Here is a 23560-nt window from a genome sequence, read left to right as displayed (position 1 = left end):
AGAGTACAGTGTATCTCTTCAACTGGCAGAGGAGAAACTTCCCAGTAGACTGCCATGTTGCTCGCAGTAACTGTCTTTTACCCATCTGCTATTGTATGGCTGGAGTTTGCCGCTGGGAGGAATGTGAACTTGACCCTTGTGATCTGCATGGAATGGTTTAGTGCATTCTTCTCCTAACCAGTTGTTTCAGATACTTGGGACCTGGGTCAAAGGTGATGGTTCCATGGATGATGGAAAGGAATTGTAGAAGAAACCCCATAAAGTTGTGTCTAAACTCTTTTGACACTAAGACCTTTCATGATGTGGCCTTGATTTATGTTTTCAGCCTCATCTCTTTTGACTCGAAACTGCAGCTCCTCTTACTTCTCTACTTTACACCTCTGTTATTCAGTCTTTCTGGCCAGGATACCCCCTGCCCCCTCACTTATCTATTTGGTTAACTTAAGGTTTCTTAAAGTCAGGTTCAAATGTCACTATTTCTGTGAAAATACCTCTGACCTCTTGGAAGCAGAATTGAGAATTCTCATCTTCGTACTCTTACTTCCCATGTCTTGTACTCTTTTTAAACTTTTTTCTCATTCGGTTAGTTGGTTTTTCATTTTGAGGCCACTTGAACATATAAATACTGTTGGAATTTTCTTTCCAATACAGGGCCCAGTAAATGTTACGCTCTTAGTAAATAGTTGAAATTATGGGGGCGATGATTATGCCAATTGTTTTAGGAGGGTCCAGGAAAATGCAGACGGAGAAAATTATCAAGAGTCTTAAGAATGACTTTCTTGAGCAAAATTGTAATAGGTCTGTGCCAATTGCAAAGAGCCGAATCCATGTTTTTTCACTCTTCAGTCACTGGAGAATAAAAAGTGATGCAGTGGAGATCAAGATCTTCATTATCAGAGCTTCGAGTAATATGGGTTAATTGATACAATCCAACAGTCTGGTTTCTTAGATAATATTCTTGTTCACAATATGTAGCAGTGGTTTTGAATTGGTGTAGTTACAGTACCTGTGATGGCCAGCAGATGCCTGCAAACACCATAAAATCATTTTGACCAGATTGTTTCAAAGAACATACCGCTGTTTTTTGTAACTATGTATTGCTGGTCTGCTATGTTGTTTGTATGTGAGTTATTGTCTCTTAATTGCAGATGAAGAGAAAAGTGAAAAGACATCTCACTTGGAAGGGGCACTTAATATTTTCCTTTCTGGGGACTTAAGTGTATATAAGGATATATGCTATTTATATGTGATTTTAAAATTTTAGATTGAAATTATGAAAGAGAAGCACTTGTAAATATCTTGCCATTCTGTTTTTGATAAAGGGAATTTTATTTTAATGTTTCTTCTTTATGGATCTTTTTCTCTAACCAATACAGGAGAAGTATTCAAAAGGAATAATTCCCCTTTCTGCTATATCTACGGTACGAGTTCAAGGAGACAACAAATTTGAAGTTGTTACAACACAAAGAACTTTTGTTTTTAGAGTAGAAAAAGAAGGTAAGATTCTTTCTTTATCCCTATAAAAAGAGAGACATTAATTTCTGACCAATCGTAAGATTTAATAAGCCAGTTAAGCTAGAAATGTCAGACAATCTTTAAATATGTTACTTTTAAATGATTTACATTTTATATTAATTTTTTGAATGCCATTATATTAAAACATAGACGAGTTGACAAGTCATTGTTGTTTGTTCACTGTTCTTTCATGCAACAAATATTTAGTGTGAATCTACTAAGTGCCAAGGACTCTTCTAAATTTGGGGTACATAGCAGTGAAGAAAAGTAGACAAAAATCTCTGCTCATGGAACTCACTTTTAGTTGTTGATAATGCAAAATAGTTATTCAATGTGGAAAAATAATTTTTCTAGCAATTAAAACATTGGTTTTATGAAGTTTATGTATGGCCTATTTTTACGATCAAGCAGGCATGGTAATCATTTTAAGATAGATTTTGGAGTATTTTTTATATTTCTTTAGTTTTTTTCACCTGTATCATTTGCTGTGGGTCACTTGATGGTGAAAATTGCTACAAAGATGGCACATGGTTTGTGGATGGAGTCTAAACCTTTAAATCTTCTCTGACTCTTTTTTCTGGGGTGGGGGAGATGGGGAAGGGAGAGACAGGCAAATTAAAATTCTCTGTTGTAACTTTGATTGACTCTCAGTATATCAGTACTACTTTTAAAGAATGTAAATAAGGCCATCTTCATTAACTAAAGAATTAGAATTTTAACTTAAAACATCTTTTATTTTAGTAGAGATGATAACTTGATTTTAAAAAGTACTTCTTGGTACTTAATTGTTTGAATAATAGTGGTATGGAAAAATTACTGAATATGTGATATTTGCTAAATGCTTCATTTTCCCAATAGTCTCATGAGGTTTGTAGGTAATACAGTTATTTTACACATAACTGTAAATATTTTACACTATTTTACTCTTGTAAGTATTTACCTTTTATAGACTACAACAATATTAGGAATTATGGGGCAATTTTTTTTTTAATTGCTGGATTCCTAGAACATATGCCAATGCATGGCACATGGAAAGCACTCAATAAATACTGTATGTCACTGGGAAGTTTCCATTATTACTTGGGATAATCAGTAAATGGATAAGTCCCAACTGCTGCTCACACTGCAGCAAATTTTTTCAAACTGTGAGTCACTCACTGTCAATTTGTGAGATCAGTGTAGTGGTTTCTGATAGTTCCCCCAAAGTCCCACAAAACAAAAACCAAACAAATATAAAATACAGCAGAATAAGGAATATCAAAGTGCACTGCCTACAGTAAGTGTAAGTCTCATAGTGTGAAACGTACCTATGTATATACTGCCCAGGTGTAACGTAAGAAGTGTTTCTCACTTGACTTGCTATTTAAAAACAAATGTCAAGAACTGTAGCCTAGAGCTGGGGTTGGTAAACTGGCCTGTAACCTGAATCGGGCCCGCTGCTTGTTTTCGTAAGTACAATCTTATTAGACCCCAGCCACTCTCATTCATTTATGTTGCCTTATGGCTGCTTCTGTGCCTTAGTTGCAGTGCTGAGGAGTTGCTGCAGACTGTATGGCCAGGAAAGCCTGGGATATTTACTCTCTGACCCTTTACAGAAAAGTTTGCCAGCCCCTGTCCTAGAGTATTTGATATTGACATATGTATTATGACTCAAATGCCTGAAATTCAGAAAATTATCCACAGTTGTGATACTCGATATGAGACTCTTTTTTGAAATCACAGTTTCTCTTTTTCTGTATTTTCTTAAAACACATGGCATTGCTCCTCTCGACTGGCTATCAGAATGGTCAGTCCTTATGCTCTGGTCTCCACTGCCCGAGCTGATTGCCTGTTTCTTTGAGGTGCTTATCCTCTTCCCGTTGGCTTCTCATAGGGAAATTCACATATGCCACAGAGTCTGCATTTTAGGCTAGACATAATAAAGCTTCGACTTGTGTGAAAATCTGTTTAGCCATATTTACTTGTGGCGGTTACAAATTAAACAGACACATTTTATTTAAAGAAAATGTATCAACCCACACATGTTTAAAAGTTACATGTTTACAATGGACCAGTAAGTCCCTCCCCAGTATATAGTTCATATTTATGATGTAAACTTAGTATATGGAGGGGGTGGAATCAAGATGGCGGTGTGGGAAGACATGGAGTTAGCATAGCCCCACAACTAGGGCGCCTGCCAGCCGCTGGTGGGGGACCCTGATGCCCAAGGAGATGGGAGGAACCGCCAAGTGAACCGGTAGGATGTGGGGTGAGTGAGGGGGGAGGAGAAGTGGAGGCCAGACAGGATCGGCACCCGTGAGGCAGGGGAGAGCAGGAGAGGCAGGCAGGAGGGGCCCTCTGGGAGGAGCGAGAGAGGAGCCAAGGGTGATAGCCTGGCCCACTTGATCCCAGAAAGACCCACTTCAGACCTAGGGACACATACAGACTAAAAGTGAAGGGATGGGAAAAGATATTTCATGCAAATGGAAATCAAAAGAAAGCTGGAGTAGTAATACATGTGTCCTATAAAATAGACTTTAAAATAAAGACTGTTACAAGGGATAAGGAAGGACACTACATAACGATCAAAGGATCAATCCAAGAAGAAGATATAACAATTATAAATGTTTGTGCACCCAACATAGGAGCACCTCAATACATAAGGCAAATGCTAACAACCATGAAAGGAGAAATCGACAGTAACACAATCATAGTAGGGGACTTTAACACGCCACTTATACCAATGGACAGATCATCCAAACAGAAAATAAATAAGGAAACACAAGCTTTAAATTATACAATACACCACATAGATTTAATTGATATTTATAGAACATTCCACCTAAAAGCAGCAGAATACACTTGCTTCTCAAGTGCACATGGCACAGTCTCCAGGATAGATCACATCTTGTGTCACAAAGCCTTGGAAAATTTAAGAAAATTGAAATCGTATCAAGCATCTTTTCTGACCACGCTATGAGACTGGAGATCAATTACAGGAAAAAAACTAAAAAACATAAATACATGGAGGCTAAACAGTGCACTACTAAATAATGAAGAGATCACTGAAGAAATCAAAGAAGAAGTTAAAAATTCATAGGGGGCTTCCCTGGTGGCACAGTGGTTGAGAGTCTGCCTGCCGATGCAGGGGACATGGGTTCGTGCCCCAGTCCGGGAAGATCCCACATGCCGCGGAGCAGCTGGGCCCGTGAGGCATGGCCGCTGAGCCTGTGCATCCAGAGCCTGTGCTCCGCAGCGGGAGAGGCCACAACAGTGAGAGGCCCATGTACCGCAAAAAAAACAAAAAACAAACAATAAAGAACATAGGAACAAATGACAATGAAAATGCAACAACCCAAAACCTATGGTATGCAGCAAAAGCAGTTCTAAGAGGGAAGTTTATAGCAATTCAATCTCACCTGAAGAAAGAAGAAAAATCTCAAATAAACAATCTAACCCTTAAAACAGCTAGAGAAAAAAGAACAAAGAAAACCCAAAGTCGGTAGAAGGAAAGAAATCATGAAGATCAGAACAGAAATAAATGAAATAGAAACGAAGAAAACAATAGCAAAGATCAATAAAACTAAAAGCTGGTTCTTTGAGAAGATAAACAAAATTAATAAACCCTTGCACAGACTCATCAAGAAAAAAATAGGAGAGGACACAAATCAATAAAATTAGAAATGAAAAAGAAGAAATCACAACTGACCCCGCAGAAATACAAAGGATTATAAGAGAATACTGCAAACAACTACATGCCAATAAAATGGACAACCGTGAAGAAACGGACAAATTCTTAGAAAGGTACAATTTTCCAAGACTGAACCAGAAAGAATTAGAAAATATAAACAGACCTATCACAATGAAAGTGAAACCGTGATTAAAAATCTTCCAACAAACAAAAGTCCAGGACCAGATGGCTTCACAGGTGAATTCTATTAAACATTTAGAGAACAGCTAACACCAGTCCTTCTCAAACTCTTCCAAAAAATTGCAGAGGGAGAAACAATCCCAAATTCATTCTACAAAGCCACCATCACCCTGATACAAAACCAGAAAAAGGTCTCACAAAAAAAGAAAATTATAGACTAATATCACTGATGAACATAGATGCAAAACTCCTGAACAAAATACTAGCAAACAGAATCCAACAGTACATTAAAAGGATCATACACCATGATCAAGTGGGATTTATCCCAGGGATGCAAGCATTCTTCAATATACGCAAATCAAACATTGTGATACACCACATTAACAAAAGGAATAAATACCATATGATCATCTCAATAGATGCAGAAAAAGCTTCTGACAAAATTCAATACCCATTTATGATGGATGAAAACTCTCCAGAAAATGGGCATAGAGGGAACCTACCTCCACATAATAAAGACCATATATGACAAACCCACAGCAAGCAACGTACACAGTGGTGAAAGACTGAAAACATTTCCACTAAGGTCAGGAAAAGGACAAGGATGTCCACTCTTGCCACTCTTATTCAACATAGTTTTGGAAGTCCTAGCCACGACAATCAGAGAAGAAAAAGAAATAAAAGGAATACAAATTGGAAAAGAAAACTGTCACTGTTTGCAGATGACATGATACTATACATAGAAAATCCTAAAGATGCCACCAGAAAACTACTCGAACTAATCAATGAATTTGGTAAGTTTGCAGGATATAAAATTAATGCACAGAAATCTCTGTCATTCCTCTACACCAACAATGAAAAATCAGAAAGAGAAATCAAGGACACACTTCTGTTTACCACTGCAACAAAAAGAAAAAAATACCTAGGAATAAACCTCCCTACGGAGACAAAAGTCTTGTACTCAGAAAATTATAAAATACTGATGAAAGAAATCAAAGATGACATAAACAGATGAAGAAATATACCATGTTCTTGGATTGGAAGAATCAATATTGTGAAAATGACTATACTACCCAAAGCGATCTACAGATTCAATACAATCCCTGTCAAACTACCAATGGCATTCTTCACAGAATTAGAACAAAAAATTTTGCAATTCGTATGGAAACACAAAAGACCCCGAATAACCAAAGCAATCCTGAAAAAGAAAAATGGAGTTGGAGGAATCAGGCTCCCCAACTTCAAACTGCACCTCAAAGCTACAGTAATCCAGACAGTATGGTATTGACACAAAAACAGAAATATAGATCAATGGTACAGGATAGACTGCCCAGAGATAAACCCACGCACATATTGTCACCAAATTTACAACAAAGGAGGATAGAACATACAGTGGAGAAAAGACAGCCTCTTCAATAAGTGGTGCTGGGAAAACTGGACAGCTACATGTAAAAGAATGAAATTAGAACACTACCTAACACCATACACAAAAATAAACTCCAAGTGTATTAAAGACCTAAATATAAGACCAGACACTATAAAAGTCTTAGAGGAAAACATAGGAAAAACACTCTTTGACATAAACCACAGCAAGATCTTTTTTTACCCACCTCCTAGAGAAATGGAAATAAAAACAAAAATAAACAAATGGGACCTAATTAAACTTAAAAGCTTTTGCACAGCAAAGAAACCATAAACAAGACAAAAAGACAACCCTCAGAATTCGAGAAACTATTTGCAAAAGAATCAACAGACAAAGAATTAATCTCCAAAATATACAGATAGCTCATGGAGCTCAATAGCAAAAGAACAAACAATCCAGTTAAAAAATGGGCAGAAGACCTAAAGACATTTCACCAAGGAAGACATACAGATGGCCAAGAGGCACATGAAAAGATGCTCAACATCACTAATTATCAGAGAAATGCAAATCACAACTACAATGAGGTATCACCTCATGCTGGTGAGAATGGCCATCATCAGAAAATCTAGAAACAATAAATACTAGAAAGGATGTGTTGGAAAGGAAACCCCCCTGCACTGTTGGTGGAAATGTAAATTGATGCAACCACCATGGAAAACAGTATGGAGTTTCCTTAAAAATAGAACTACCATATGACCCAGTAATCCCACTACTAGGCATATGCCCTGAGAAAACCATAATTCAAAAAGAGACACATACCACAGTGTTCATTGCAGCACTATTTACAATAGCCAGGATGCGGAAGCAACCTAAATGTCCACTGACAGATGAATGGATAAAGAAGATGTGGCACATATATACAATGGAATATTACTCAGCCATAAAAAGAAATGAAATTGAGTTATTTGTAGTGAGGTGGATGGACCTAGAGACTGTCCTACAGAGTGAAGTAAGTCAGAAAGAGAAAAACAAATACCATATGCCAATACATATATATGGAATCTATGAAAAAAAATGGTACTGATGAACCTAGTTGCAGGGAAGGAATAAAGAGGTAGACATAGAGAATGGACTTGATGACATGGGGTGGGAGGGCGAAGCTGGGGTGAAGTGAGAGTAGCATCAACATATATACACTACTGAATGTAAAATAGTTGGCTGGTGGGAAGCAGAAGCATAGCACAGGGAGGTCGGGTCAGTGCTTTGCGGTGACCTAGAGGGGTGGGATAGGGAGGATAAGAGGGAGGCTCAAGTGGGAGGAGATACGGGGACATATGTATGCATATGGCTGATTCACTTTGGCATACAACAGAAACTAACACAGTATTGTGAAGCAATTATACTCCAATAAAGATCTATTAAACAAAAAAAACCCTTTATGAACCTTAGTATGAATTATTGTTTGTTAAATAAGTATTAGGTGTTTAATTTTTGAAACCATGAAAATACTGCTTCAGTGAAAACTGAGACTGTCAACATAGAATTAATGAATATGCTGTTTTCATTGAAAGTCATTTTTACATAGTAACAGCTCACATTTTTAAGGATAAGTGTATAAGGGTGTATGTGTGTGTGTATGTATGTGTATATGTATATATATGTAAATGGCACGTGTGTCTATATATTTGGTATGGAACCTTCAACAAGATACTATATGTATTTTATTAAGTTTTTTTTTATTCCTCCTTCTATGTATACAAATGGTTGATTATTTTTTATTTGGTGGACACTGAGAAATCAACCACAGTGGCTTATGAAAAACTTGACTTAATGAACTTTAAGCCTAATTAAACTTTGCTTCAATCTAATCAAGAAGCAAAATCAAAGTTTAGAGCAGAAGGGGGCAGTAGTTTGACATCGTAACAGAGATGAATTCTTCATTTTTGGTGAAAAGTATCTGAGTGACCTAAATACACAGCTCCCTTTGTCTCCCTTGAAACCAGTGTCAAGATTTCAAAAATGCTGCATTGCCCACTGGTGTTGCTAAGAGAAGATTACAATTTGGCATCTTTTCCCCACAAATTTTCTAAGGCTTCAATTCCCCTGGATTTCCTTGTGAAAATATTGTTATTTTCTTACTTGAAAGTTAATTTTATTGAAATAATAACATCTTTAAAATTCTCTTCCTCAACTAGAAAATTTAATCTGATTCCTTTTGTCCTCAAGCAGAATTGCTGGAATTGCTCAGAGGGTTGTAACAGCTAATGATCCTTCAGTTAGTCTGTATGCCCTTGGCACCTGTAGTCACACAGGTGTTGTGTTACTTTAAAAAACAGGTGATATCACATTTTCAGTGGGCAGTTCTCATAGTTAGAAGGCTTACGAATTCTGAGTGGTCCAAAAATAAACTCAAAATGGCTTAAAGACTTAAACATAAGGCATGACACCATAAAACTCCTAGAAGAGAACATAAGCAAAACATTCTCTGACATAAATTGTACCAATGTTTTCTTAGGTCAGTCTCCCAAGGCAATAGAAATAAAAACAAAAATGGCACCTAATCAAACCTGCAGGCATGGCAAAGGAAACCATAAAACAAACAAAGAAACAAACCAAACCAAACCAAACCAAAAAAAAAACCTTACAGAACGGGAGAAAATATTTGCAAATGATGCAACCGACAAAGGCTTAATCTCCAAAATACACAAACAGCCGATACAACTCAACAACAAAAAACAAACAACCCGTTCAAAAAATGGGCAGAAGAGCTTAATAGACATTTTTCCAAAGAAGACATACAGATGGCCAGTAGGCACATGAAAAGATGTTCAACGTCACTAATTATTAGAGAAATGCAAGTCAAAACTATAATGAGGTACACCTCACATTGGTCAGAATGGCCATCATTAAAAAGTCTATAGATAACAAATGCTGGAGAGGGTGTGGAGAAAAGGGCACCCTTCTACACTGTTGGTGGGAATGTAAGTTGGTGTAGACAGTATGTAAAACAGTATGGAGGTTCCTCAGGAAAGTAAAAATAGAATTACCGTATGATCCAACAATCCCACTCCTGGGCATATACCTGGACAAAATTATAACTCAAAAAGTTACATGCACCCCAATGTTCATAGCAGCACTATTCACAATGGCCCAAACATGGAAACAACCTAAATGTCTATCAACTAGTGAATGCATAAAAAGATGTGGTACAAATATACAATGGAATACTACTCAGCCATAAAAAAGAACAAAATAATGCCATTTGCAGCAACATGAATGCAACTAGAGATTATCATACTAAGTGAAGTAAGTCAGAAAGAGAAAGACAAGTACCATATATCACTTATATGTGGAATTTAAAGTATTGCACAAATGAACCTATCTACAAAACAGAAGAGTAGCTCTTGCTCGCCCCAACTAGAGAAAGCCCGCGCACAGCAAGGAAGACCCAACACAGCCAAAGATAAATAAATAAAATAAATAAATTTATTTAAAAAAAAGGAGCAAGGCATGGAACATTTGCTATCTGGAGGAAGAGCCAGGGGAGTTGAAAGTTCTCTGTTGTGTACTTTGATTGCCTATCATAATTTAATAGGCCACAAACTTTGGCGTCATCATTGAATCTTTTCCTACCTCGGTCGCATCCAGGCCATCAGCAAATCTTACCAGTTTGATTTTGGAAATATGTCGGGGTTCTGACCAATTGTCAGCACCTCCACCGCCGTCACTCTCCTACAAGCCACCATTTCTATCTTGATGATTGTCACAACCTCCCTTGATCGACTGCAGGCATATTTTCAGTACGGTTGTCAAAAGTGATCCTTCAACAAGAAAGTCAGGTCCTGTCAGTTTATTTCAGATGCTCTGTCATGTTTCCAGCTCACTGAGAGTAAAGTACTGTGATTCCCAGAGTCCATGCATGATCTGACCCTGGTCTCTCTGTCCTTGTTTCCTTCTGTGCTCTACCTCATTCACTGCATTGCAGCTATAGGGGTCTCTTGTCCCATGAGCATGCCAAATCTGCTGTTGCCTTGGCCTTGGCACTTTCTGCTTTCTGTATCCTGGAAGGCTCTTCCTCCGGTCCTCCTCCTAACTTGCTCCATCACTTCCACTTCCTTTAGGCTTTTGCTTAACCACCACCTTCTTTCTGAGCCTTTTTCTATTACCCTATATAAAATAGCACTTTCTTTGCCCCTCAACCTGTGCTTTATTTTATCCCATTGCACTTGTCGCCGTGTAATATATGTCTACATTTTATTGCCTTCCTCCTTTCACAAGAGTGTAAGTTTCTGGAGAGTAAGGCCATGATCTGTCTTGCTCACTGCTTCATTCCTGGTATTCAGAATAGGGCTTAGAACATAGTAGGCACTCAGTAGACATTTGTATGAATGAATCATTATCAATTTCAAGAACAACACTGGTGTGTAATAATTCCTTCTCTAATATTGATCATGGGTTACACTGAGGAATCTTTAGTTAGATTATATTATATCAAAAGTTAAGAGTACATCCAAACTTTGTTAGATTCTTTTATTAATGTTTTACATGGCACTTGTGTAGTAACCCCTCATATAATCAATCCTTTTTTACTAATGAATATGCCTAGTGCTAAATCCAGTAGTCCAGAGGATGTTAAGTCTCTCCTGTTCATTTTTTTTTAATCTCTTTTTTTTGATTTGTACACTCTGAGTTGGCATTCCTGAAAACCTCAAGAAATAATTTGAGGTTTGAGGGGATTGCTAACTCCTTTTTTTCTTTTTCCAACCTGGAATGCTCTACTCTGAGCAAAGATATATCAACATCAGAGTATATTCTCAGAGGGAATAGTGCTTAGCACAGTGCTAAGATCAAAATAGATGTTCAATAAACACTTGGTATTGGAAAGAATAAAAGTATTTTGGTGTGAAAAGCAGGCAAAAGCCAGCTTAGTATCCAGCTTTGCCTTTGCCCAAGGGGAAATCATTATTTGTTTTGGAATATTGTGACTTGTCAGAGCATGTTCCCCATGTTCAAGTATGCACACTTTGCAAAGCCAAATACCAATGACACTTGTAATCTCTTTCATTGTGTTTGAATTGTCTGTATCACTGTTTATCTCCATTGGTATGGGTAATTAAATATAAACTGAATGTTACTATTCAATTCTGTTCTTCTTCATGACTGTATACTTCCTATTAGTAAATGAGGCCTTCAGGAGCTAGAGAATTCTTCTAGGCTATAAGGGCACCATTTGTTTAGATACAGCCATAATATACTAAAGTCCAACAGTTAATGGAGTTGCCAGTTTCAAATTATTTCCTGACAAACTGAGATATATGCTAATGGTAGTCTGGAAACCACAGTCACTTTGGCCCCGTTCATTAAATTATGACCTACATTTCAAAGTCAGTGATTTATATGGATTAACATAAACAAACAGAAAACACTATATACCATTTACTTGGCAGGAATATCTTGTGTGGACTTAATGATCACAAGTAATCACCAAGTAGAGTGGAAGGTCTTTTGCTGTTACTGAAAATGTAATAAATTATTGCAGTGTAGTCTGTGTAGATGTAAAATGTAGAGTAGCTACTGTGTATTGACATAGGCTTAGTTACCTGAATATTTTCATGTCTTTTACTTTATGATAATGCTGGGGAAACTTGAGAAGTATTTCATCCTGGTATATAGGAACAAACACTGTTATTGAGGATTATGTAATACCTGCAGTAAAATATTGTTGAATGAGTTTTTAATAAATACTTTGGCCTTGGTCATTAAAGACACAACTAGCTGGTTTTAGTAGTTTTGAAGGTGAGAAAGAATGAAGATACTTTAAAAATTAAGACTTGTATTGTAAAATAACTCTGGATCCATGCTGGAATGTAAGCAAGTCTAATATGGAGACTTATTTCAATCCACAATGACATCACCTCTAACCAGACCTGTCTTAGAAGGATCTGAGATACTAGGCAATTTCCCAAGCTTGGGTCCTACTTACTCTTTCCTTCTCAAAAAAGTTTCCTACCTGGAATTTAGCCTGTTTTGTTTTTTTCCTTTTTACCTTAATAATCACTTTTCCATTTGTTTTTTGCTGGCCCATTTTCTAGCCTCCTAGAATCAGTTATACCTCAGGTGTATACCATTTCTTCTCCTTTTACATTAGACATTTATCCACTGTCATGAGTCTTCCCTTGTATAGATTACCTTCATTCACATATTGCTATCAGTCTGCCTGGACGCTCATGCCAGGGAGCTAAAAACCTCAGGTGGTTCTGTTAATACAACCTTTTACCTTCTTTGGTCGACTCATGATACCCAGCTACCTTTTATTCTGAGTAATTAATTCATTTTTTGGTGAACACATGTCAAACATATTCAAAACCACAGCTATTTTTTACTCTCCTTAATATCTTGACTCTCCATATGTTTCCCTTTTCACTGTATACTTCAAGTCTCTATTGCCTTATTCCTGACCTCCAAGCTTCCAATTTGGTCTGTCATCTTAATCATGTCCCTTTCTTGCCAAGAATTTTGAAATGGTTTTCTTTTGCCTCCATAATAAAGACCAAATTCCTCTCCTAGGCACTGTAGGATCTCCAGCCCTATTTCCTATTATTTCTTTGTGAGTTCAGAATTATAAATATGCTCATTCATAAATTAGTCCCTGAGCAGATGTTTGTTGTTTCTGCCTTTGGTCTTGTGTTTCCTCTGCTTAGAATTCTGTTTGGCTCATCCTCCTCCCAAACTCCAGTTTTGTCTTTTAAATTGCTCCGCATCCTCAAAAGCTCGCACAAATATCCTTTTTTTTTTTTCTCATAGTGCCGAGGACAATTGTCTGAGAATTAAAACATTTGATTCTCCTAATTTTAATACGTGCTATATGACCTTCAGCAAGTCACTTACCTCCATTGAATTGACTCATACATTATTTGATACCTCTTGCATGACATTTGTAGTATTCTGTGTTCCATTATGTGTTCATATCACACTTGACTTATAGCTTTGATTGCTCTTTGGGGACTGGATCGCACTCCTATGCCTGTAACACAATGTGTTGTACATAGTTGAAGGTCACTTTGTGGAAAGAGTGAGAGAACTAAGTTTTAATTCAACAGATGAAGATGCTATTGTTAGTGAATGGAATGGGTGAGTGAATATCAAGGCAAGCACACTCTTGAGTAGATTCCAAGTGCCTGTTAGAAAGTAAGCTTTTCTGGATATTTTAGTAACTGCATTGCTGGGTACAATCTGGTACCTGTTCAGTAGCCATATTACTTTCTTATATTAAAAGAGACAATCCAATCTCATGAATAATCTAACAGAATGCTACTTAGACGTTAACATGGATACACATCATCTGGAGATCTTCTTAAAATGAAGATTCTGATTCATCAAGTCTGGAGGGGGGTCTAGGATCTTGCATTTCTATTTAGGTGCCAGTTGAAGCCAGTGATATTGGTTACAGGACATCTGAGTACAGTCAGCCCTCCATATCCTTGATTTCTACATCTGAGGATATTTTTGATCCCTGGTTGGTGGAACCCTCAGTTGATGAACCTGAGAATGCAGAGGGCTGACTGACTGTAAGGGACTTCAGCATCTGCAGAGTTTGGTACCCGCTGTGGGTCCTGGGACCAATCTCCTGTGGATACCAAGGAATGACTAATAAGTGTTATTTCTTTTCCCTGACAAAATTGGGCCATTTGCCCTGCTGACAGTAGCATTTAGATTGTGGTTCTGGGAAAGAATCTGTAAATGATCTGTTCCAGAGAAAGTCAATCTCTTTCCACATTTGTATGTGTTTATAACTTACTAAGCATATGTATTTTCTCTTGTCTATTTTCAGAGGAGAGAAATGACTGGATCAGCATCCTGTTAAATGCACTGAAGTTACAGGCCCTTTCCTCGCAGTCTCAAGGAGCTGTTGCACCTGAGAAATGTGGATATCTTGAACTGAGAGGCTATAAAGCTAAAATTTTTACTGTGTTAAGTGGAAACAGTGTGTGGCTTTGCAAAAATGAACAGGTGAGCTATGTTACAGTGATTGCAAATTGTGGTTCCTTACATTACAAACATGACAAAGCTACATTAACAACAGTGCTTTGTTTGTTAGACTTATTCATGTTTTACTGATAGAGTTTTGCTTTTGCCTTCTGTACTCCACTAAATATAACAAAGAGTTGCTCTGTTGAATTTTCTCAGTTCCACCAGAATCAGGAAGGTAGTCTACATCAAATTTGAGACTGGACATCACCCTTTGAAGGAACTGAGGAAATAGAATCATGAAAATTAATTTTTGAAAAGTATTCTTAGCTGAAGTAACATTACAAAACTACATGAGAGAATAATTAAGAACCAATTAACCATTACAGCCATTGTTGAATAGACCTCGTTCTGCACCTGTTGTTATTTCTTTTGTTTTGTGACAGAAAATTATAGAGTAGGCACAGGTAACATATTTTCTTCAGTTTACAGGATTTGGGGGTTTTTTTGGAGTAGATACGTTGCTTGCCGAGGAGATAATTGACAAGAGACAAGTGATTGATATACACACATTCACACACATGCATACACACACACATATCACATATATAAATAAGATAGATTGTTGGGATATTAAATTTGTTAACATCAAAAAGACTCAGTAGAGAATTTAAATGTTTTGAGGAGACTGATGTTAGTTTTAACAAATTCTGTTAATTTCATTTGATTCTGTAGACTTCTTTTTCTCTAACATACCTGGTTTTTAATATGTATAAGAAAATTATTTTCTTACCCCTTTTTAGGAATGAATTTTTAATCTTTCAGCCTAGAATGTATTAGTTAGTCATTATTTGTGGAATTAAGCAGTGTGTTTTGGATATCCAATCTAACATGAACTTATTTTGTGATAAATTATCATGGGTTATGATAAAGTGAAATATAAATGCTGACATTTTTCATAACAGAAGATAAGAGATAGCAACTCAAAACAAACAGTAGTTTCAAAAACATTAACTATAGATCTTTATCCAGGCATCCTCTGAACTTCAGTGTGGATTTATTAATTACATTTTTAAGGATAAGATTTCTTAGCCAATTAACTGTGGAAGGCATCATTGAGCACTGTTGGCATATTAATAACGTGGAGAGTTAGCATATTCCTCAAGAAGGGTGGTGATGTACAGCTTAATAATGTGTATGAATTGAACATTTTCAGTCTGTGAAGATGCTTAATACTTAAAAAAAATTGGAATAAGGTTAAAAATGCAAAATTTGCATGTATCAGAATGGAAGTTACTCTGCCAAATTAATTGAGGTATTTATTTTTTACTTGCACAGACCTGGTGGACTTCCAATTACTAGTTTCATTATTTATATTAGCTAGATTGTCTGGGTTTATGTTATCCTCTAAAAATATATGTTTTTAAAGTTTTATTAATACTTTCTGGTTAGCAAAAAATTATAAGAAATTCTTGCTTTAATAATAATTGAGCTTGAAGAGCATAATAATGACCACCATATGTTGGATACCAGGTACTGTGCTAATTAATTTATAAACATTCCCTTTTAATCTTCCCCACAAATGTAGGAGGAAGATATTCTTATCCATGTTTTATAGATGAGGAGAATGACAAGTAACTTGTTTAAGGATAATACAGTTCATCATGCAGAGTTTAATTTAAAACAAGAACTTTATAACTCTAAGCCTAGCTTCTTAGCCACTATATCAAAGTGTCTTTTTAAAGTGTATGTTGAAAAGAAAATTTCTGGCTTGTGACCTTTTAGAAATAGACTAAGAATTCTTTCCTTGAATAACTTAGTTGCCTAGGAGGTTCAGAGTGTGCATTCAGTAAACATTGTATACCATGTCAGACACTCTAAAAATGATGTGTTTACTGAGGAGAACACAGTCTTACCTTCCAGGAGGAAAAGTCAGACAAATCAGCATTTATGGTGGATGGTGAGCTCAGTACTTTATTAGACTTGTGCAGAAGTTACAGAGAAGGGCAAAAAGGGCATCTAGTGAAGTCTGGGAATTAGAAACACTTCCATATACAACTAATCAATATTATCTCCTTAAAAATTAAAGCATTTATGCTGGACCCCTCCTCATCTTTTGAGAAGTAAACCTATTTTTGATGAATGTATATTTCAAGTCTGTTTTCAATGCTTTAACATGCCCATATGTGAGCCTTTAAAAAGTGCACACCATTGTTTGTATATGTGGTCTTAAAAAAAAATTGCATCGTATTATATAGAGCCAGGTCTTAAGGCACTTGGTCTTGAGTCAAGTCTTACAGAATTAATTAGTTGGCTCAAGACCAGATGGATAAATTAAGGAAGGCCCTTCATGTTTAGGCCCTGACATACCATTCCAGTTTCATCTATTTTTACATCCTGGTATATGTCTTTCTCTCCAGAGGAAAGTTGCTTGTGGGTTTTCTTACGTGGTTGAGCAGACTATGGAAAGAACTTGGGTGACAGGCTAAATAAGGAGTCCTTCTGAATGCAGAGGGCTTTAATCTAGTGTTTTAGGAAAAGCACTAAAAGATAGTAAAATAGTTAGATGTCCCTTCTAAAAGCTTTATACACACAACACATGAAGTAATCTTATGCTTTTTTTAAATGATAGAAAAAATAACTAATCGTAAAAATGTAAGAGATGTTAGATTTGAATCTCTGTATCTTAATTTGTATTACATCTAATTTAAGTCCAAGAATCAAAGTTTAGTTTAAAAAAAACTAATCAAAGTTTAGTTTAAAAAAAATTAGTTTAGTTTAGTTTAGTTTAAAAAGAATTAGTTTAGTTTAGTTTAAAAAAAATTAAAATAGTGATTTTTATCACCCCCATAACTTACAGTATAAATAAAATAAAAAATAAAACTGACCTACATCCCCCTCACATATGAACTATTTTCATTTTTCTTGCCTCTATTTATACATAGTTTTACTAGTTTACTTTGGAACTTTCTCCAGAGGAAGTAAACAAACAGTGGATAGAGGTGGAAGGGTAGCTGCTACAGAATGTGTTGAAGAGTTATTAAAATGGAAGATTGGAAGCTTATTTAGAGCAAAGAAGATTGGACTGGGCTGTAGCCGTTCTGGGTTTTCATTCTTGCTCTGCTACTGATTGGCTCAGATAATTAAGCTAATCTCTTCCAGTTTGAATGGCATCATGTGAAGAAGAGAGTTGGATTACTATCTCTAAGGCCATTATTTAAGTTGCATGTTAAAATTCCAGATATCTGGGCTCATTCCAGACCCATTGACTTATTTCTGGGGACAGGGGTTTGAATCTGTATTCCTATAAAGCATCCCAGTTGACTCAGTGACTGCTGATGCAAAAACCACACACAGTAAATCACTGCTTTACGGGTTTTTCTTCTTGAAAAATGATAAGCATCCAGCTAAAGAAACGAGATATTTCTGGAGATGGAAAATGTGTAAAGATCTCCTGTGACAGCACTGAGTGCTGCTTTTAGTTCATCATCCCTAATCTTGGGGTTGCTATACCTCTTTTGGAGGTTAACTTTCACTTGGAAGTGTGTCTTTTTTCTGATCAAACACTTTGAAATGTGCAAATGTTTAAGTGGAAATTTAAGAAAATCATTTTTTAGTGGTAATAAGTTTTTAAATAGTTTTGAAGAACTACTACTAATAACTTGTGTATGGTTCTAAACTAAAGCTACTGTTTTGGGGTTTTTTCCTACAATCTCAATTTTTATATAAAATTAAAATTTTTCAGCTTATAAATTATATGATAACTGCTTAATTCCTTTTTCTGCATACAAACTTTTGTTACCAGAGTGTGATCTATTGGAAAAATTAAAACTCCATTTGCAAAATCAGCATACAGGAAAGTATTTGAAAAACAATTTGAAAATGTTATTTCCCATAAGTTCCTTTAACTCTGTGTGTATGTCTGGGAATTTACTCTAACTTTGTGGATTATCGTTTATCTTTTCTAGTGCTTTTCCTTTACTTCCAATAGGTGTCCTTAATATTCCATGTCAAGCATCCGTACAGATATATTTGCAGTAATTCTTTCATTTATTTCTGGATCTATCCCTTCTACTGAATGAAGAACTTATATTTTCTAAGTTAAGATAGCTATTAGAATAGACTATCATAATTATGGTCTTACTTTTGAAATGCTTTATTTTTTAAGAAAAGTGGCATGATAACAGAAAGGAAGATGCCAATCTGCACGTTCTCAACAGTACACTGCCAGGTCTAAACTCTATGCAATTAACATGGACTTTTCACTTTCTCAGTTCAAAGATTTACTTTTTTTAAATCTCTTTGTTTCCCTTTCATTTATTAGCAGATTGTTGAAACTAACTTGAAGTAGCTTCTGAGTAGGAGAAATGCCTTAGGTAATGTTAGGGTTTTTTGTTTTTTGTTTTTTTGTTTTTCCAGATGGGCTATAAGAGGCAGAAAAGAACTATGAAGAGATATGTCGAAACATTTGTTAGAGAGGAAGATGGCAAAGTAAAAATAGATACGAAAATTCTTTACCTAATTACTCAGTTGAAAAACACTGTGGTGCTATTATATAAATTAAATGTTATCCCTTTAAATGCTTACACCGTCTCTCAGCCCACCCCCCATGTGTTTAATTTTTGCATCGTTTCTTCTATTCCTTGTTTCTGCTTATGTTTATATGCCTGCAATATATTATAATTATGATAGTTTTTCCACATTGTTACTTCAACTTTGTATAAAATGAGTTGTGTAATAGAGTTTGATTACAGTTCACTGTGTTTATTTATTCATCTGTTTTACAAAAGTTTATTGGGTACCTCTTCATTCCTAGGTGCTGCTTCAGGCACTAGGGGCTCACTGGTAACCCACAAGGTCCCTGCTCTTTAGGATCTTACCTTCTGATGGGGGTAACACATCGTGATAAATAAATGAGATTTCTGAGAGCCTTCTGTTGGTAGCCTTTTCTTTCTTTTAGATTTGCTTTTTGGACAAGAATTCCTATGACCCTTTTCTAAAGAATTGTTTATATTTAAAATGCTGTTAGGTACCTGAATAGGTACCTAACAGAGAATAGGTACCTGTTTCATTTTAACTTTAAAAGTGTTATTATTTTTATATTCCCAAATTAAGGCTGTGACAGTTTACTTTATTCACTGTTGTGCCCTTAGGAGTTCCAGGCAAGTAGCTGACACTCAGTAAACATTTGTAGAATGAAATGGTTGAATTAATAGTCATTTACAGCTGTCTTCATGATTAGAGAGTTTATATTTGAAAAAAATTTTTCTTTTAATATTATTTTCTTCTTTATAAATTCTCTTTTCATTTTTTCCTATTTATTTACTGGAATTATATTGTCACTCCTGACAATTTCTTTAAGCTCTTCATATAATATAGATATTTATCTTCGTGTCATGTTTTCTGCAACTGTTTTTCTAAGCTGTTGCTTATTTTTCACTTTTCAGTTAATTTTTATTTATTTATTTTTGGCTGTGTTGGATCTTCGTTCCTGTGTGTGGGCTTCTCATTGCGGTGGCTTCTCTTGTTGCAGAGCACGGGTTCTAGGTGCGCAGGCTTCAGTAGTTGTGGCGTGTGGGCTCAGTAGCTGTGGCTTGCTGGCTCTAGAGCTCAGGCTCAGTAGTTGTGGCGCACGGGCTTGCTCCGCGGCATGTGGGATCTTCCCAGGCCAGGGCTTGAACCCGTGTCCCTTACATTGGCAGGCAGATTCTTAACCACTGCACCACCAGGGAAGCCTTTTCAGTTAAGTTTTGTTACATAGAAATTTTGTTTATAGAGATAAATTGTGTGTTTTTTTCCAGTTCAGAGCTAATAGACTTTCTGTATTCTGAAAAATAATTATTTTATACATTTATTTATCTTGAAATGATGTGGGTGTAGTATATAAGCCAGTATTTTTTAAATTTTAGATAGGTAATGAAATATGAACATACACTCAGGTATATATATGTAGTGTTATATATATGGTACTGCTACTTGAACGGAATTTCTGCTGTTCAATATAGATATGAGGTGAATTTAACATAACTGACTTTGGTTTCCATTTGTTATGTTGTCCTGAAAGCCAGTCTCCCATCTTTTCCTGATGAGTTTTTGAATATCATGTTAATATTAGGGAATTTATTACAACCAGATGTCTTGCTTGGTGGGTTTGTGTATCCATTTAATGATAATTGTGGCATTGAGGTTTTAACTACATTCACTTGATTAAACATTCTCAAGTCGGGGTATAGCAAGAGACTCATTCCCCCAACATAACGTTCCCTCGTGTCTGGCATGGGAATGAAACTCTAACAGAATTTAAATAGACCTCATAGGGCTCTGGCTTGTGTGGTGCAGAAAGAAGCAGCAGGATGGAGGTGGTGGCCTGCTGTTTCTCTGGTTCTATATCTGGCCAAACTCTGCATCTGGTGTTTCCCTGGAAATCTTGTGCCAATGTCATACAATGCCACATCTGTTTTCCACAAATGTCTAAGCACCGAGTTCTTAAATTCCTGGCATGGAAATCTGGCATCTGGTGTTTCCAAAAATAGGTTTGAAATTTCAGCAAATTTGGGGTTAACAAACCCTTCTTTAATTTTGCTGTTTAGGAATCAAACAGTTGTTTTGCTCTGTCACTTTGTAGTTTTAAAAGGTAGTTTGAGCCAGGTTCTGTTGCTACGCATTTGTACAAATAACCCATTTCAGTGTCGTGGTAAATATTTGCCATTAATTCTAATCTGAAAGTTGAATATGGAATCATTGGTGTGAATACTTTCAATCACTGTAAATAAAATGGATATATTCTCATTGAAGACAAATTCTGTATTTAGAACCCTCAAATCAGGGAACTGTCTGGATGTATCAGACCCCCAACATGTATTTCTTTATTCACTTTTTATAGCAATGCTATATAAGGTAGATAGTACTGTCTTTCCATAAATGAGGAAATGGAGGTCTAGATGAATTAAGGACCTTGCCAGTAGTCATACAGCCAGTAAATGGATCAGCAAAGATTCTCCCCCAGTTCCGACTCTTGGTGCCCACATCATCATCATCGCCTTTGCAACATCAGACCTGCTCTGCCAAGTGTGGCCATTCATGCTCTTTGAGATCCTACATTGTATGACAGCAAATTAACTGTAAAATATAGTTTACTCCAGAATCTGTTTTTAGCTTTACGCTTTCTGTAACAATATATTTCTACCTATTGAATTTCTACGCTCTTGTTTTTTTTCAATGCAGTTTATAGGGTTTTAAAGGTTGAAGTTTGGCATGTTCCCGACTCGTGCTTATTTTTCAAAATGAGAATAGTACTCACAATCAGATTGTAGTTAATGGGTAATTTAAATTTCTTGAAAGTTTAACACTCACATTCCGGCCCATTTTACAAAATTTATATATGCCTGCTAGTTATTTTTAAGCATGCATTTTCTTGTAATTAACTTTTTAATAGGTAATATGTTCGGTTGCCTTCAAATTCAAGAGGTATAAAATAACAATAGTAATAACAATTAGTTAACTGGGAGTATGTATCTGCTCTGCCTTCTTCGCAGAATTGTTAAGAAAATCAAATAAGAGTTCATAGCTGTTTGTAAGCTTCACAGCACTACACTAACAGGTATTAAATCAGTTATGGAGTGTATATGCTTAATGAAGACCAATGCTTTTAAAGCCTTTGGACATTAGCAGAAAGGTTGGAATAGAGGACAAATAGGTTCTTGACAATCCAATGTGTCACTGTGTTCTGACCAGCCTATTTTTAACCACTAGTCTTAATAATTTCAAATGGTTTTTGTATAATCTGACTGCATGCTTGTTTTCTGCTCTGCAGAAGGCAGAGAGAAATGTTTGTATCCTGATATTTAAGTGCTGTAGACTCATACTGTCTAGATTCTACAACTGGTTCTGCTGTCTAATTCAGTGTGTCTCAGTATTGGCTATGTATGAGAATCATATGGTGGTAGTTTTGTTTTGCTTTTTTTTTAACTGAAAATCCTTAGGCAAGCCCTCTGATTCATGGGATCAGAATCTCAGGGTGGGAGGAAGAGATCAACACAGGTAATTTTGATGAGCATCAGGAATGAGATATGTTCTAAACATGTTCTAAAGACTGTGTGAAAAGATAGCTTAATGTCACCACAAATATTTTTAGTAAGAAATGCAGTTGTTTCATATTTAATAGCTTTCAAGAGCACTGACATTTATTTTGTTACTCTGCTGTACATTTTACAGTCCATTTGTGCTGGTGAGTTCAGGGGATACTCTAATTACTCAAAACCATATGGCCATGGCAAGCAGCTGATAAATGGGTTACAGTTTCTTTCCAGGCTAAAAAATCATCTTTGCCTTGCTTGGGAGAAATCTGGGGCCTTGAGCCAACCCTCACTTGTTTTATTTTTAACAGAAGTTGCAGCTTTATATGTAGATACTTCACGACTTGCTTGTTGAAATGAGGTACCATCTCTTCAGGCTGGAGCCTTGATAAGGCTCATCAGTTTCCATCCAAGGTTGTCAGTCTTACCATCTGCTAGTCTGATGGTCTGAGTCTGTATCTCCGCCCTTAGTAACATGCAGTACCTGCAGGCCAGGCCCCCATCAGAGAATAATAAGCGGGAGTAGTCTGATAGCCAGGTCTTGTCAAAAGCTGCATCACAGAGAATTGTTTGAAGAAGATGCAGCCTGACTGTTTTATTCTAGAGATACCCCCGTATCAAGCTGAGCCATCAGAAAGCTGTTTCTAAAATATCTTACCTGGTTACCCCTACTTTATTTTCTGATTTATAAAAGAGAGTTTGAATTTCTAATCACATGCCCTGGGAGTTTCTCCAATAGTTACATTATCCAGCAGGAGCATTGGTATAGATAACTGAGAATCTGTTTTC

At 36.3% G+C, this 23560-nt stretch overlaps 1 protein-coding gene across 1 annotated transcript in view; it reads left to right on the top strand.

Annotated features, from left to right (window-relative positions):
- The window catches only part of ARAP2 (ArfGAP with RhoGAP domain, ankyrin repeat and PH domain 2), a 188765-nt gene that overhangs the window by 53036 nt on the left and 112169 nt on the right, over positions 1 to 23560 (top strand). The window contains 2 exon segments of the mRNA XM_032633599.1: positions 1377 to 1497; positions 14560 to 14738. Coding sequence (XP_032489490.1) covers positions 1377 to 1497; positions 14560 to 14738 — 300 coding nt within the window.

Source organism: Phocoena sinus, chromosome 5 (assembly GCF_008692025.1).
Source record: "Phocoena sinus isolate mPhoSin1 chromosome 5, mPhoSin1.pri, whole genome shotgun sequence".
In the NCBI taxonomy this organism is placed as follows: Eukaryota; Metazoa; Chordata; class Mammalia; order Artiodactyla; family Phocoenidae; genus Phocoena; species Phocoena sinus.
The sequence above is the reverse complement of the archived record's forward strand: the minus strand, read 5'-3'. Positions and strand labels throughout refer to the sequence as shown.